Source organism: Dromiciops gliroides, chromosome 1, assembly GCF_019393635.1.
Source record: "Dromiciops gliroides isolate mDroGli1 chromosome 1, mDroGli1.pri, whole genome shotgun sequence".
Taxonomy (NCBI): Eukaryota; Metazoa; Chordata; class Mammalia; order Microbiotheria; family Microbiotheriidae; genus Dromiciops; species Dromiciops gliroides.
The window spans coordinates 677,910,727-677,926,787 of record NC_057861.1 but is presented as its reverse complement, the minus strand read 5'-3'; the positions used below and the strand labels follow the sequence as shown (position 1 = coordinate 677,926,787).

General features: G+C 48.6%; 2 protein-coding genes across 3 annotated transcripts in view; both read right to left on the bottom strand.

The window, feature by feature from the left end:
* Positions 1-76: 76 nt before the first annotated feature.
* Positions 77-2,471, bottom strand: GPR62 (G protein-coupled receptor 62). The gene is made up of 2 exons (XM_043975900.1): positions 2,346-2,471; positions 77-2,202 (listed from the first exon to the last, which is right to left on the bottom strand). Exon 2 carries the CDS (start codon positions 1,993-1,995, stop codon positions 898-900), a length of 1,098 nt encoding a protein of 365 aa, XP_043831835.1. The 5' UTR covers positions 1,996-2,202; positions 2,346-2,471; the 3' UTR covers positions 77-897.
* Positions 2,472-3,637: 1,166 nt separating this feature from the next.
* Positions 3,638-16,061, bottom strand: part of PARP3 (poly(ADP-ribose) polymerase family member 3) — a 29,873-nt gene continuing 17,449 nt past the window's right edge. For both annotated transcript variants that reach the window (XM_043990262.1, XM_043990342.1), the window contains exons 5-11: positions 8,815-8,950; positions 8,481-8,704; positions 7,904-8,062; positions 7,199-7,279; positions 6,651-6,828; positions 4,744-4,890; positions 3,638-3,941 (exon numbers count right to left, since the gene is read on the bottom strand). In XM_043990262.1, coding sequence (XP_043846197.1) covers positions 3,772-3,941; positions 4,744-4,890; positions 6,651-6,828; positions 7,199-7,279; positions 7,904-8,062; positions 8,481-8,704; positions 8,815-8,950 — 1,095 coding nt within the window. In that variant the 3' untranslated portion in view covers positions 3,638-3,771. The remainder of the gene's footprint in view (positions 3,942-4,743; positions 4,891-6,650; positions 6,829-7,198; positions 7,280-7,903; positions 8,063-8,480; positions 8,705-8,814; positions 8,951-16,061) is intronic.

The following is a 16,061-nucleotide window of genomic DNA, read 5'->3' as shown; positions in this document are numbered from 1 at the left end:
TGGGGGGGATGGGGGACGGGGGGACAGGCGCTCAGCAGCCAAGACTCTGTACAGTTTTTTCAATCCAGTTTTTGAATAAATATTCTCGGTGACCTGGGTGTCTCCAGTGTGACTCGGGGAAGGGGGCGGGGAGGTGAGACGGAGGTCATTGTGAACAGCACACATTTCCCACACCTTCCCATGGCCCAAGGGCCACCTCACTGTCTCTCCCCCCAGCGGCTCTCTGCCCCCAGGCCCAGCAGCTGTCTGAGGATCCCTGATCCTGCAGTCCTGGATCTGGCTCTTGGCCCCATCCAGTCCAGCCTGACTTTTTATCCTTCTCCCAGGCATCGATCCTCTGGCTGCCAGGGACTTCAAGGTCATCCTTTCCAGGCACCTGCGCCAGGGTGGTGACCCTTTCCCAGAATATGCTGGAGTCTTAAAGCCAATCCCAACCCGGAGAAGGCTTCTGCTGCCTCCTCTAGTTACCTCCTTGAGGCAGTGCAGGAAACCTTGCTGATCTGAGCACAGGGTAGGGGTGGGGGTCTGGGCAGGAGATGCTGGGCAGCAGTGAAGGATGGAGTACAGGGAGGAGTCCTTTACTCCCCACTGCCAGGTTGGGAGGCCTTGGGGAAGGAGGGCCCAGGGAGATGGGGGAGGGGGGAGACTGCATCCTCTGAGGAGCAGAGAGGGGCTGGGTTGGCTGGGCTCAGGGGAGGCTCATGGTACGACGCAGCGGGGACAGAGACTCCTCGGGGACTCTGGTCGCTAGCAGAGGCCTGGAGGCTCAGGATGGACACGGCACAAGAACACCATGACAACTTCTGGGCAGGGGGGTGTCTGACTTGCTGGCTGGCTTCCATCTCTCATATCACAGGATTCCCCTGCTCTGCCTTTCTCCCCGCACAGTCTCCTCTTTCAGGTGGTCTCTCCCTGGTCCAGGCCAGGCCCCTCTGCAGTCATTGTGTTGGCTTCCTGGCCAGCAGAAGGATCCAGGGCTGGGCTCTCTGGGTCACCCCGGAGGAGCTTCAGGAAGCTCTGGGGGAGCCAAGCTCCTGGTGGGCAGTGCCAGGGCCCTGGAACTGCTTGGAGCCAGGCTCGGGCCAGACGGCTAAGCTCCTCACGCACTGGCCGCTGCAGGAGGCCGTAGAGGAAAGGGTGGGCAGCAAAGGAAGAGTAGGCCAGCCAGGTGAGGGCCACCTCCACCCCTATGCTCCACCGACCAGGCAGCAGACACGCAGCAAAGAAGGGCAGCCAGCAGCCAAGGAACTGGCCCACGACCAGTGCCAACGTCAGGGCTGCCTTGCCCCCTACCAGGTGTGGGCCAGCCGGCCTGGGCGGCAGGATGGACAGATGGCTGTCCAGGGAGTCTGAGCGGGGCCGGGGGCCGGGAGCAGGGGGCGGTGGGCGCAGGGCTGCCAGTCTTGCCACACGGAAGATGCTTCCATAGGAGACCAGGAGGAGCAGAGCAGGGAGAGCAAAAGCCAGGACGGCCCAGAGGGGCCGGAAAGGCCCCGGGGGGCCAGCCACCAGGGAGCAGTTTGGAGGAGGCCGGCCCAGGAGGGAAAGCCCCCCCAGGAGGCCAGACACGCCCCACACGCCCCCCAGCACCAAGGCTGGTGGGGGCCGTGGCCGGGGTCTCAGCGGGTGCAGGATGTAGCGGTAGCGCTCTAGGCCCAGAGCAGCCAGAGTCAGGGTGCAGGCTGACACCAAGGTGGCGGTGACAAAGCGGGCAGCTCTGCACTGGCCCCGGCTCAGGTACACAGTTCCCAGGCCCGGTGGGGCCGCCAGCAGGCCCAGGGGCATCACAGAGACCGCAGCCAAAAGGTCCACCAGGCAGAGGTGGGCAAGGTAGATGGCTTTTCGGAGGGCAGGGGTGCGGAGGAGAACAACCAGCATGGTTCCATTGGCCAGAAGGGTCACCACCTCCAGGAAGGCAGCCGGGATGAGTCCGACCAGGCGGGATGATGGGGACCCTGCCCCCAAAGTCTCATTTAGCTCAGTCCTGTTGGCCATCTGCCCCCAAGGGCTATGCCATGGCCCTGGGAATCCAAGTGGCCTGTGTCCTGCCCTTGAACTGGGGAGACTAAGGGAAAGTGATTTGGGAGGGAAAAAGCTCTGGAAATGGAGCCATGGGATCTGGGTTCAGGACTCTGTTCTGATACTTACGAGGCTTCATCACCATGGACAAGTTGCCAGCCTTCTCTGGACCTCAGTTTCTGTCTGTAAAAGGAAGAGATTGGACTAGTGGGTCTCCCAGGGTGTCATTTAGTTCCAAATCCCATGATTCTATGCACCCACTTGACCGTCATCCCCGATCCATCACCCCACCCTCCCATCCCCCAGATCCCCTGGGAAGATCTCACCTCATCCCCTGCCCAGGAAGAGGCAGGGGGGAGCAGGAGCTGGTGTGTCCCTGGGGGCCACTGCCGGGCCCTGCGGGCTCATCTTTGCCCCCCTCCAGCCGGGGCTGCAGCCGCTCTTCCCCGGAGATGGTACAGGCTGTCACTCTTGGCTGCCCTTTAAAGATCGCCCGATCCCTGGGGGGGCTGGTGAGGCCACCCCTGGGTCCTAGCAGCAGCCTGCTTGCCCTGGATTTCAGTGGCAGATGTTTTTCTAGCTTCTTAGGTCTGGGTCACTCTCTGGGATGAGGGGAACAGGTCAGTCCAGGCATCAAGAATAGAACCACTAGACCCTGAGAGTTTGATGGGTCACTGAGACATCTGGGATACCTAATCCACCCTGTCCTGAACATACTACTCAGGTGGCTCTCCATCCTTCTCTTGGATCACTACAGTGATGGGGAACTCATTCTTTCTCCACAGCCCATTCCACTGTTTGTTAGGACATTTTTCCTTCTATTGAGTTGAAACTTGCCTTTGTTTCCCTGAATTCTGCTCTCTGGGGACCAGCCAGACAAAGCCAATCCTTCTTCCACAGGACAACCCTTTTCTTTTCCAGGACAGATACCCCAAGAATGGGAAGACCCTTAAGAAAATATAGAGACTGCTGCGTAAATGTAAAGAAGTATTATTCTACCCCAAATGCATAAGACAGGAGAGCCTGGATCATTCAGTCCCTGCCCAGAGCAGAAGACTGAGGCTCCCCCCCCAATTGCTTCATCACCAAGCATTTATCCACCCCCTTCTATGGGCTAGGCATTGGGAATACTGAGGCAAAAGAGATATAGTCACCACCCCCCCCAGGAGCTCCCTCCCTTCCAGCCAGCTGTCTGAAGAGAGATCAATATGGTCCAGCAGTCTCAGCTTCCCTTGGCCTAGCTCAGGGAGGCAGCAAACTGGGGACAAAAACCTGGGCAGCTGGAAGGGAGAAAAGATTGCTAACTGCTTCCCCAGGAGGATCTCAAAGCACCATGTCATGGCAGTGGCACATAAAAATTATTTAATCCATCTCCCCTTCCCCCACTTTACAGATAAGGAAACTGAGGCTCAGGGATGGGAGATAAGTTCATCCACAAGCCAAATGCTCGATTCCAAGTCCAGGGCTCTTTTCCCTGTACACTGGACCTATTGCCAACCTCCTATCCCTTGGCCACAGTGGCCCCCAGCCCAGGGCACCATCACTTGTGATTGATTCCCCAGGAAGGAAGAGACAAGTGGGGAGAGAAGGGCTGGAGATGGAGAGCCAGAAGCAGAGAGCAGCAGTCAGCCAGAGAGACTTTATTCTTTCCTGTTTATTTACAAGCAGTGCACAGGCCCTGGGCGAGACAGGACTACTCTGGGGCCAGGGCAGAAGGGCCCCACAGGCCCAGGATCCCAGGCTTTGGGAAGGTCAGAAGTGCAGCTGCAGCAGGTAGCGGAGCCGGCACTGGCTCTCCTTGTAGATCAGGTATTCGCTCTGGGAGAACATGGACCCTTGGAAGTCAGGCATGGGCACAGGTGGGCTTTGGGGCACCTTCACCTTGTGTCCTTCCAGTTCCAGCTCCGCATCTTGGCTGGGGTCTGTGGGGGCAAGGCCAGTGAGTCATTCCCACCGCTCTCCCACCCTCTGGCCCTATCCCGGCCACCTCGGGCTGGACCCTGCCCCCCCAGTCCTGCCCCTGCCTCTTCTCAGAGCTCCCCTCAGCTGTAGATTTTTTTTTTTTTTTAGTGAAGCAATTGGAGTTAATTGACTTGCCCAGGGTCACACAGCTAGTAAGTGTCAAGTGTCTGAGGCCAGATTTGAACTCAGGTCCTCCTGAGTCCAGGGCCGGTGCTCTATCCACTGTGCCACCTAGCTGCCCCCAGCTATAGATTTTGAAAGACCTTCAGTTTTTGAAATACAAAAATCATACGGAATCCTAGAATGGGGACGATCAGAATTAGGAGGAATTATAGAGAGCAGCCTATCCAACCCTTCTTTATACAAATGTGGAAACTCAAGCTCCTAGGGGAGAAGGGACTTGCTCAGAGTCACAAACCATGCTAGGAAGGGAAATGGAGACAATTCCCACCTCCTTCCCTCCCCCCAGGCTCCCCGCCCCCCTATGTCCCCTGTTCCCTCACCTTTGACCAGAGCTCTTCCAAAAGTTCAAAGTCAAAAGCAGTATCCTTAGAGTGACTCCTCTTTTCTCTCAGAAGAAAGCAAGCAATGAGCCCTAAGGCCTCTCCTAGATCTAAAGTTCTAAGTTCTGTCTTACTGGGGTTTCCCAACCTTTGGCTCCAGGTTATTCCCTGCTAGGCCACCTCAACTTCTCATCCCCATCCTCCACTCTCCCAAGCCCTCTCCACCATCCACTCATGGTCAGCAGTGCCCAGAACTCACCAGGCTCCGTCTGGCCCTGGGCAATGATGCTGTGATACCCGGGCGGTGGCTGCCGAAGGGTACAGTCATCCTTGGTGATGCGGTGCTCTTGGCCCAGAACCACCTCACTCAGAAACATGAGGCCAATCCCTTGAGAGGTGCAGCGCACTGCAGGACAGGAACTCTGGTCAGAGCCCTGAGTACAACCCTATGTATAACATGGTCAGGGCCCACTGGGAGATGAGGTAGGCAAGGGATGCAACAGGACAAAAGAGAATTCTTGTGTCCTTGGGGTGGAGGCATCAGAAGGAACTTTTGATCCAGCATCCATGCAAGGGGCACATGAAGAGGGTGAAGGCTTGAAGGAGATAGAGAAGTCAGCACCTACTATTGTCCAAGAGGCCACCCAGGTCCTCCTAGCCAAGGCAGGGACTGAGCACCTCAGGGCAGCCGGGGGCCTTGGCCGATTAGCCCTGGGCATCTATTGGGCTTCTGCATATCATAAATTTTAATCTTACTCTCCCATATAAATAAACCTCTTGCTGACATACATAGCTAAGCCTTGGGTCCTAAAGGTGGCAAATGTCTAACCAAATAAACATGGTGGTGGTGGTGGTGGTGGACAGCACAGGGCTGAGGCAGGCAAAGGATAAGGACAAAGCAATGAAAGACTAGGGCTTGCTGTTCATTCGTTCATTCATTCATTCATTCATTCATTCATTCATTCATTCATTCATTCCTTCAACGAGTAACTGTTAGTGACCTACAGTGCACAGAGCCCTGTGCTAAGTCCTGGGGGAAGACACAAAGTTCAGAAAAGAAATTGTCCCTACTTTTATGAAGTTCACAATCTAAGGGGGAAATGGCACACGCAAAAATAATTTTAATACTTCAGAGGCTCTGTAATTTCATTCTTTTTTTTTTAAATTTCATTCTTGTGGACACATTAGAGCTGTTTCTGAGCAGAGGTAACATGATATAGTGGAGATACATAGGTTCCTCTGGCACCAAGAAGACCCTGGTTCAAATCCTGCTTCTGACACTGGCTCTGGGGCTTTGGGTGAGTTACTTAATCTCTGAGCCCGTTTCCTCATTCACAAAACAGGGGTGATGCCACAGGGACCCATTTGCATATATGAGCACTGAACCATACTTCCCTCCTCTCAGCAGAAGGGTGGTGGAGCACAGGTATGGAGTGTGGTATACCTTGTCAGACTGGGACAGTGTGTTGATTTGTTTTTCTTGCCTGTACTTTTTTACAAGGAGGGGGCTAGTCTAATGGGGGTAGGGGGTAGAAGTCATTGGCAAGTGATAGGGATATTTTTTTTAAAAGTGTCAGTGAAAAATTTAAGTGTGAGACAAGACTAGAAAAGGATGGCCCCAGATTGTAGTGGGCCTCGGATGACAGGCTAAAGATTTGGATGTTTCCGCGTAGCACATTTTTCCCCAGAGGAGTGATATGACCAGCTATCTGCTCAGGAAAGGCTGTTCTGGTAGCAGCCCAAAGGATGACTTGGAGGAGGGAAAGAGTGGAGAGGGGCATGACTGCCGGAGGCACAGGGGGAAGGGGTTGGTGAGAGACACCAGGGAAGTCCTACAGACAGAGGCTGGTGATGGGCAGTATGAGCAGAGATCTGAGAGTCGAAGGGGCCAAAGATCGCCCAGCGGCCGTGAAACCTGGCTGAGTTTAGAAGGAAACACAGCTTTAGGGGGACAGTGAACAAGCAGCCGAGGTTTGATTTTGGAGAGGCTGATGTTGAGGCCTTGGTGGCTCACGTCCCCTGGCCTTCTGGAGATGCAGGGACAAGCCCCAAGGCCCAAGTGGACAGAGGAACCACGGGTCCTTGGGCTCCCTGCAGGGTCATTTCTCAAATTCTGCCCTGAAGGGGTTCTGGGGAAAACTGGGCAGCGGTGCAGAGCTCTCTTACCATAACAAGCAGACTTGCTATTCTCAGAAGCAAAGTAGATGCCCTGCCCCACACGGCCACCAGAGTGGGGCATGATGCGGAGGCCGCTCTTGAGGATGGCAGCCACCACTGCTACATTGGTTCCATGCCACAGCAACCGCCGGTTCTCTAGCATGGTATGGGCCTGGAACCGCTCTCCCTGGGGAAGGGCACGTGGTTCAGCAAAGAGCGCCGGGTTCTGGGGCCTTACCTAACTGCCCCCTGGGGAGAAGGCAGTGGGCCTCAGCCAAGGCAGGGGCCTGAAAGGCCTGGGCTCCCACCCCCTTCCATTCATACCCAAAGTCAGGACTTGGGGCGGGTCGCTTTCCTTTTCTGGGCCTATTTCCTCAGAGATGAACTAGCTGATTTTTAAAGTCTCTTCCAGCTCTAGCTTCTGTGGCCCTGTGTATAAACGGGCTGGGACCAGGAACAAAGTTTTTGGCGGGCCTTCAAAGAAACGAGGCAAGGGGTACTGAGGTGAGCCCAGCCCTGGGAAAGCGAGGGGAGTGGGTGGCCCCAACTCCTCTTACCTCCCCCTCTCGATTGATTTTCCAGACATGGAGAATGCGGATATGAGGTGGGCCAGTGTTCTTCTGGTAGGTTTCAATCAGCTGTGGAGAGAAGGGGAGAAAGCTGAGGGCACCAGCAGCTAGGATGAGGAAGGTAAGGAAGTTTGAGGGTCCACAGTGGGCAGTTGGGTGGGGGGAAGCTGGCAGCAAAGACTCTACCTGGAGCAGCTCTACAGAGGCTGCAGGGCCCCAGTGAAGGTGGGCTGCCCTTCAGACCCAGAGCGGCCAGGGCAAGCTGGCCAAGTCTCTTTTGCAAGGAACGGTGTCTGGTGGTAGCTACAGTGAATACGAACCAAGGAAGGATCCTAAAATTGCAGAGTCAGTGTGGAAGGACCTTAGAAACCACCAAAGCCAAACTTCTCATTGGTCATTCGGGGTAACGAGGGGCCCAGAGAGATGGGACTTGTCCAAGGTGAGTCAGGGCAGCCAGCACTAAAGCCCTGCCGTCTTAATTCCTAAGCCCCAGGTCTCTTTTCCCACTGCCCAATGTCCCTGGAATTGGTCTGGCATACTGGGCTGGGGCAGAGAAGACAGAGGCAGAATGGTGAGAACTGTAGGGGCCCAGGTCCACAGCCCCCTCCCCTCACATAACTGCTGTCCAGGCATAGTCAAGGCTGGTAGGCGCCAGGCAACTGCCAGTGTGGGTTTCCTAGCATTCCCACACACCTTGTATTCATCAGTGTCAGCTGCTAGTGGCTGCAGCTGGCATTTCAGGAGCTCATAATCACGGTCCAGTGGGTGAGGCACTTCTTCCACCTTGGTCTTCTTGTCTTCTTCCTCCTGTCCAGCCTTCAGGGCCTGGGCAAGCTCAATGTCAGCCAGGACCTAGAATGACGTTTAGGTTGGCAGCCAGGGCTCCATGTTTTTCTGCCTACTCTCTGCCACCATCCTCCAAGCCCATCTCATCCTCTCTGCCTCCCTCTCAGCATCCCGCTACATCTTCTCTCCATATCTCTCACTCGACTATCTCTGGTCACTGTTTATGCCTGCCTATTTAACCTTCCTGCTCTTGTCTGTGTCCTACCACCTGTCCATTCCCCCCATCTTTCCATCTGTCCCCTCATCTCCAGTTTCTATCCATCTGCCTCCCCCACCTCCATCCATCTCCCCTTTCTTTGTCTGTCCCTTATTTCTGTCCATCTTTGCAACCGTTCATATGCTCACTGCCCCATCCCTGTCCATCTGTCCCATCACTTTCCATCTGTCCTTCCCCTGACCTGTCGATTGGTCCCCTAGCTCTCACCAACAACATGTCCTTCTTGGCCTGCAGGACTGCCTGGGAGTTGATGGGTGGGGGCCTCTTCCTGCCAAAGTTATGGGGGATGATTGTGTAGAAGTGGGAGGACAGCTCCTCTAGCTCTTCTGCGTTTGAGTTCTTCTGCAGAGCGTCCTCCAGGGCTTCTAGGGCCTCAAAACCCTTGGCGATCTGCTGCTTGCTCAGCTTCCCCAAGGGCATCTTCTTAATGTCTGTTTGGCAGGGTGGGGGCGGGAGAAGGAATGGGAAGAAGCCCAGGCTACCTCCAGCCTCTCTCCCCTTTAATCATCCCCTCCCCAATCCCTTCCCTCCCTGGCCTCACCAAGGTCCATGGTCTTCATTGCATCATTGAACATGTCATGGCTGAAGATGAGGGACACCAGTTCCTGGGTGGCTGAATCTAGGGTACAAGGCTTGACATTCTGCTGAACAGCTTGGACTCCATCCACACTGTCCACCTGGAGAGGGGAAGGACCCAGCCACTAGGAGGGGTCCTGCCAGGGCCAGCAGCTGCCCCCTCCCAAATCCTAAGCTGGGGCCGCCCTTTGTGGAACAACACAGGACCACTGAAGGGTAGTCAGAAACCTTGTTGTTTGTCCTTCCTTCTCAAAGAGGACCATGACATTGGGCTGATGTCATGACTTGCACTATTTGGATTTAATTGAAAGAGGGCTGTGCCCGGGCACCAGAAGGTCACCAGCCTCACTCTCTCCTTCTGAGTCATCTGGGTCCAGTGACAAGATATACATCAGGATGACTGGAGATGGCCCTGGATGTTTGAGGCAGTTGAGGTTAAATGACTTACCCAGGGTCACATAGCTACTAAGTATCTGAACTCAGGTCCTCCCAACTTCAGGGCCAGTGCTCTATCCACTGAGCCACACAGCTGCCCCTCAAAGGGGTAGTCAGAAACCAGGGGTTTGATTCTATTACTCACATGACAGCAAAAGTCCCTATTTCCCTATTACCTTAAGGATTACAAAGTCCTTCCCTCACAAGAACAATAACAAAGTGACCAGACTTCTATTGACTTTGTAGAGGAAGAAACCCAACACCTTGGCCATGACCACATGGCTGGAAGGTATTCTGAATGTCCATTAGCCCCCATGCTGTCTGGTCTCTCCTCATCTCCTCAGGATGAGCCTGAGAAGAGGTGGAGGAGGGGCCCCGGTACCCACTGCCCACTGTCCACTGTCCCTGAGACAAGGTCCAAGCTGCATAGCTCAGCATTCAAGGCCTTCCAATCTCTGGTCCCACCAACTTCTCTAGCTTCTTCCCCCATCTCCTTGGAAAGAAGGAAGGAATGGTAGTAAAGGCACAAACAGCCCATTTGGACTTCACTGAAAGGCTACAGAGCCCTTCACTTACACCAGCTCTGCTCAGAAAGAGTGCTGAGCCTTGCACTTGATCCCAGGTTCCATGGAGGGAGCTTTGTCTCATGCTCCAGCCCCTCCCTACCTCTCAGACCAAATCCCTCCCCTTGCCCCAGCTGGCCTGAAGAAAACAGAAAAGCCTTCCTTCCCTCAGTCCCCTTGAGGTGATATCATTTACTATGCAGTAGACTCTAGTCTAATCTCATTTTACAGAGGAGAACATCCAGTCCCAGAGAATGGAAATGACTTGTCCAGGTTGTTAGGGGGGGGTTTTGTTTGTCTATCATTTATTCTCTTGGAATGAGAAGAGGAAATAAAAAACATGCAGTTGGTTGATCACTAAGAGACCTCCCCACATGTGGGTGCGGCCATGCCCTTGCCTCACCATCCAGCCTTAGCTATCACGACTGCCCATTTCTCTTCTCTTCTCTGCTGAGGGGCTGCCCACATGGAAGCCCCGATGCAGGCCAAACCAGACTGATCTTCCTAGACCCCTTTGAAGCATGTGCTCTACTTGCTCTGAAACTTCCTCAGGCTCACCACCCAAGGCTTCCTTGGCCTCTATCACCCAGCTCCTTTTCCTACAACTTCCCTTTGTCTCCCCTACAATGCGGGTGATTCCTGGTCCATTCTTTCAGTTTCCCTGCTCCTGCCCTTTGGCTGGTGCCTGTCCCCTCCACCTGGAATGTCCTTCGGTCACAACCACTGTACTTATCCTTCACGGTCCAGTTCAAATATCATCTCCAAGAAGCCATCCCTGATATCATTCAACAACAACAACAAAGACCTTTCCTGCTTCTGAACACCCACAGAACTGGGGTTGGCCTTCTCTTAGGCTTCATGCCATAATCTGCCTTGCTCTATAATTATTTCTATCTGTATCTGATCCCTCCACAGACACTGAATTGGGGGGCGGGACATTTGTCTCTGTTTCCTTCTTGGCTTGCTTCAGCACAGAGCCCTGTACACAGGAGGAATTGAAGAAATGTTTGATAAATGAGTGAATGAGCAAGAGGCATAAGGGAAGGCAGTGGGTCAGGTAGGATCATACAGCCATGGAGAACTGTGCAGTATGCCTTAATCATCTCCAGATGGAGGGACCAGAAATCATTCTTGGATCATTTTGCATCTCTCCCCTTTTTCTTCCATGGAATCCTAGATTTTTACCACTGGAAGAGTCCTCAGAGGTCAAAAAAAGATTCATGGACTGTCAGAACTGGAAGGACCCTTAGACAAGATCTAGTCCGATCTTACATTACAGAAGAGGAAAGTAAGGCCCAGAGGGAAGGACGAGGTCACATAGTCAGTAAATAGCAGAATCAGGACTTGAACCCAAGTCTTCTGACTCCAGCTCCAAAGCTCTTTGCAGTTATAAACTTCCTGAGAGTAAGGGTCTATTTTGCAGCCTCTCTAACCTTCATTTAGACAGTAGTGAAAGATCATCAGGCATAGGGATTGGGATCAGGATCTCACTGCTCCCTGCAGCAGCCTAGTCTTCTGCTGGATATTTTTATTCATTAGAAAATACTTGTACAGCACTGCATGGAAAATCAGAAGGCAGTCTGGCAAAGAAATAGATTTATATAAGCATCTTACATCATCTATCACAATAAGTTCCAAATGGACACTTGATTTAAATAAATAAATAAATGGCCATTAGAGAAAATAGTCAGAGGTATCGTTCACAACTACAGTTACAGGTAAAATTCTTAACCAATTTTGTAGAGAAAAGATCATCAGAAGGGCATGGAGGAGATCAGAAAGGATAAAATAGATAATTTTGATTACATAAGATTGAAAACATTTTTCACAAACAAAATTAATGCAGCTAGGATAAGAAGGGAAGCAGTTGATTGGGAAAAGAGATCTTCATATCTGATCAGGGTACATGTGTACTGTATAGGTATTTATCAGAAATATATGAGCAGTTATATGGATAGAGTGCCAGCCCTAGAATCAGGAGGACCTGAATTCAAATCTAGCTTCAGACACTTACCCATATGACCCTGGGCAAGGCAGTTAATCCTGTTTGCCTCAGTTTCCTCATCTGTGGTGGGAAAATGACAAGCCACTCCAATCTCTTTGCCAAGAAAACCTCAAATTGGGTCATAGAGAGTCAGACATGATTGAAAAAACTCAACAACAAAAACCGACCAAGAAACATTCACCAATGAATAAATGGAAAAAGTATATAAGAACAGTTCTCAAAAGAAGAACTGCAACTATTAATCCTCCTTGTGAAAAACTGCTCCTTTAATTACTACTAATAAGGGAAAATACAAATGAAAACAACTCTCAGGTTTCACTTCATACCCCCTGTGTAATTTAAGATTCTAAATGTGGATTCTAATCTGTTCCCCCAGTTTTGGGGGAAACTGACTAAAATCACTGATAAAACGAGTTTAGGTTTTTAAGGGTTTATTGAAAAATAGAAAGAAAAAGATTGAGAACAGAATTCCAACAGCCTGGCATTCCTATCTTTCCTCAAATTTCCTGTGAAGTCCTCTGCCGCCACTACCACCATCAAGTCAGGAACCCAAAAGAGTGAGAGCTCTCCGCGCAGGCTCTCTTTCCTCCTTCCTGTCTCCTCCCAGAAAATAGGAGGCTCCTCAAGTTGATTGGCTGGTAGCCTTGATAGACAGCACCCATGAGCAAACGTCATTTCCTGACGCCAAGGAAAAGCCACATGGCCTTGCCCTCTGAGGCATTTTCCTCATGGCGGAGCTTTCCCACAGCAAGTCTCCAGTAGGTGGCATCATTCCAATCATTACACCCCAAAATTGGTAAACATGACAAAGATGGAAACTGTTCATGTTGAAGAGGCTGCAGGAAGATAGGCACACTGATAATATACCTTTGGTAGAGCTATGAATTGGTCCAATCATTTTAGAAAACAATTTGGAGTTGTGCTAAATGAAAGTGACTAAAATGGATCTTTGATCCAGAGATCCACTGCTAGGCACATATCCAAGAAGAAAGAAGGGTAGGAAGAAACATCCTATGTATACCAAACTATTCATTATAGCACTTTTTGTGGTAGCTGGAAACTGTAAGTGACCGTTGAGTAAGAAATCCCCTTGAAAATTGTGAATTTTATGAATATGATGGAATATTATCAAGCTATAAGAAACAAGGAATATGAAAAATTCAGAGAAGCATGAGATTGATATGAACTGATGCAGAGTGAAGCAGATCCAGGAAACAACATGCACAATTACATAAATGGAAAGAATAATAAAATAAAACTGAGAGCTGGCCTTCCTGTCAGGAAGTACCTTTGAAGCATGTTGTCTGTGTGATTACAGTCAAAGCACTGACCCTCTTGGTGTGCCAGGCAATTCCCTAAGACTATAAGTTATAGAGGGTATTCCTTGTACCAATGAAATCATAGGTCTACTATCCTCAAAACTGTAAACAGTATCTATAGCAAAATTTTAAATGATCATAATCTGTAATAGGAAAATACTAAAAGCCTTCTCAATAACATCAGAAATAAAACAAGAGTATTCATCATCACCATTATTTAATATAGTTCTAGAAATAGTATATAGCTATAGTAATATGAGTAAAAAGAAACAGGAAATAAACATAGGCAAAGAGGAAACAAGTTTTGCTATTTTCATATGATATAATGGTTGAAAAGGAAATCAGTTCATATTGATTATTTTGATTTATTTTTAGTTTGATTGTAGAATTAAGCTCCCTTCTTTAAGAAAAGCTAGCCTTGGGGCAGCTAGGTGGCACAGTGGATAGAGCACCAGCCCTGGAGTCAGGAGTACCTGAGTTCAAATCCGGCCTCAGACACTTAACACTTACTAGCTGTGTGACCCTGGGCAAGTCACTTAACCCCAATTGCCTCAGTAAAAAAAAAAAAAAGAAAGAAAGAAAGAAAGAAAGAAAAGCTAGCCTTAACAGCTAAGCCAAATTAATGTAGACATGTTCTTAAGTCTAGGTTGCCTATACATTTAGTGAATAGATTGATAAGACTTTAGTGGATAATTTAGAGTAAGTCACCTTTGTAGGAATAAAATAACAGGGGCAGCTAAGTGGTGTAGTGGATAGAGCACTAGCCCTGGATTCAGGAGGACCTGAGTTCAAATTCAGCCTCAGACATTTGACACTTACTAGCTGTGTGAGCCTGGGCAAGTCACTTAACCCCAACTGCCTCGCAAAAAAATAAAATAAAATAACCGTAGGTTTTATAAGACTCTTTTAAAGGCTAAGTTGCCTTCTCTGGCAGCTGGAGAAAGGTGGGTTGCCTAAAGGATAATTCTTTCCAATCTTAGTACATAAGTTCCCTTTTTTCTTTTTCTTTTCTTTTTTTTTTTTGTTGTTGTTTTTTGTGTGAGGCAATTGGGGTTAAGTGACTTGCCCAGGGTCACACGGCTAATAAGTGTTAAGTGTATGAGGCCAGATTTGAACTCAGGTCCTCCTGAATCCAGGGCCAGTGCTGTATCCACTGTGCCACCTAGCTGCCCCCAGTTCTCTTTTTTCTTGAGCTAGAGGTTAAGTCTAAGTTGGGTAATGAGACTTTCTAACTTTGGCAGCTGGAAGATGGGGGTGACAGCTAACTACAAATTACAAGTTACTCTCTTTCAGTAAGCTTTATGGTTACAAAAGGCATCAGCTGCAGGACAAGGACTTCTGGGTAATCTCACTTTGACAGCTAAATGCTGCCAACAATATGAATTTGGGTTAAGAAAGCCAAGGAGAAGCAAACTAGTCAGATGACCTTTCTTGTCCAAATGAATTATGTTCAAAACAAGCTTCCCATTTTTTTATTCCTCTTTTGTTATAAACAATAAGCTCTGTAAATCACTCCTTTGTCATTAATTACTGAGAAATTAGTTGACCTGACTTAATGGTAACCTGTTGACTGTTACTATTAAATCATTATTTGCTCAGTAACTTTATACCTCAGAATTATTTTCTATTTCAGATAATTAATTTTAACATGGTTTGCTTAAAGAATCCCAGAGATACAAGTAAAAATTAAACTGAAAGAATTAATAACCTCAGTAAAGCAGCAAGATATAAGATAAAACTAAAAAATTATTAGCCTTTTTGTATGTCACTAACAAAACAAAACAGCAGGAAGAGATTAAAAAAGAAATCCCATTCAAAGTAAATATAGACTGTGTAAAGTATCTTGGGTTCCCTCTACCAAGATACACTCAAAACTTATATGGATAAAACTAAACAACACTTTTTATAAAAATAAATGATGACAAATAATTGGAGAGAGATTAATTGCTCTTTTTTGGGCAATGCCAGTACAACAAATATAGCCAAAATGATTTGTAAAGTTTGTGCCATACCCAAGTACCAAGGGTTCTGTTATAGAGATAGACAAAATAATACCAAAACTCATCTAGTGGAACAAAAGGTCAAAAATCTTAAGGTAAATAATGAAAAAAAATAAGGATGAATCATATTATTAATAAGTAATCATCAAAACAATTTGGTACTAGCTAAAAATATGGAAAGTTGAACAGTGGAATTGATTAGACTTACAAGACCCAGAAGCAGTCAAATATAATTGTACAAAGTTTGACAAACCCAAGGATACTCACTATAGAGGAAAGAACTTCTTATTTGACAAAACCACTGGGAAACTGGAATCTAGTTTGGCAGAAATTAAGTTTAGATCACCATCTGACCCCACATACTAGAATAAACTCCATATAGAAACATGAGCTAAGAGAAGTAGAGTACTAAGTGGTTAAAAGACATGCCCATGATCACTCAGCCAATATGACTTTGGTTGTCTATCAAATACAACGTACTACCTTTCATAAAAGATTCTATCTTAAAAAAATTAGAGGACAAAGGAAGGAAATGTAACTTTTGTAACTATGGCTAGGGTCAGGATTGTTAACTGAACAAGGGAAAGAGACAAAAAAGGCAAAAATGAACAATTTTGATTACATAAAATTAAAAAGCTCCTCAACAAGCAAAATAATTGCAATTATAATCAAAAAGGAAACACTCAATAGGGAAAAAAACTTCACAGAAAATTTCTCTGATAAAGGTTTAATATCCAAGCCATAAAAAGAATTCATATAAATACAGAGTGGGCTAAAAGTCACAAATATTTAAGAACTCCCCTTTTTTGGTTTTTAATTTACAATATCATAGCATCAAATACAGTATATAAAGGAAAGAAATTTACATTACATGTGAAAAATAAAATCTA

What these genes read in the sequence shown, in the direction of transcription:
- GPR62 (XM_043975900.1), bottom strand. Translation starts at nt 1,995, where the DNA reads ATGGCCAACAGGACTGAGCTAAATGAGACTTTGGGGGCAGGGTCCCCA.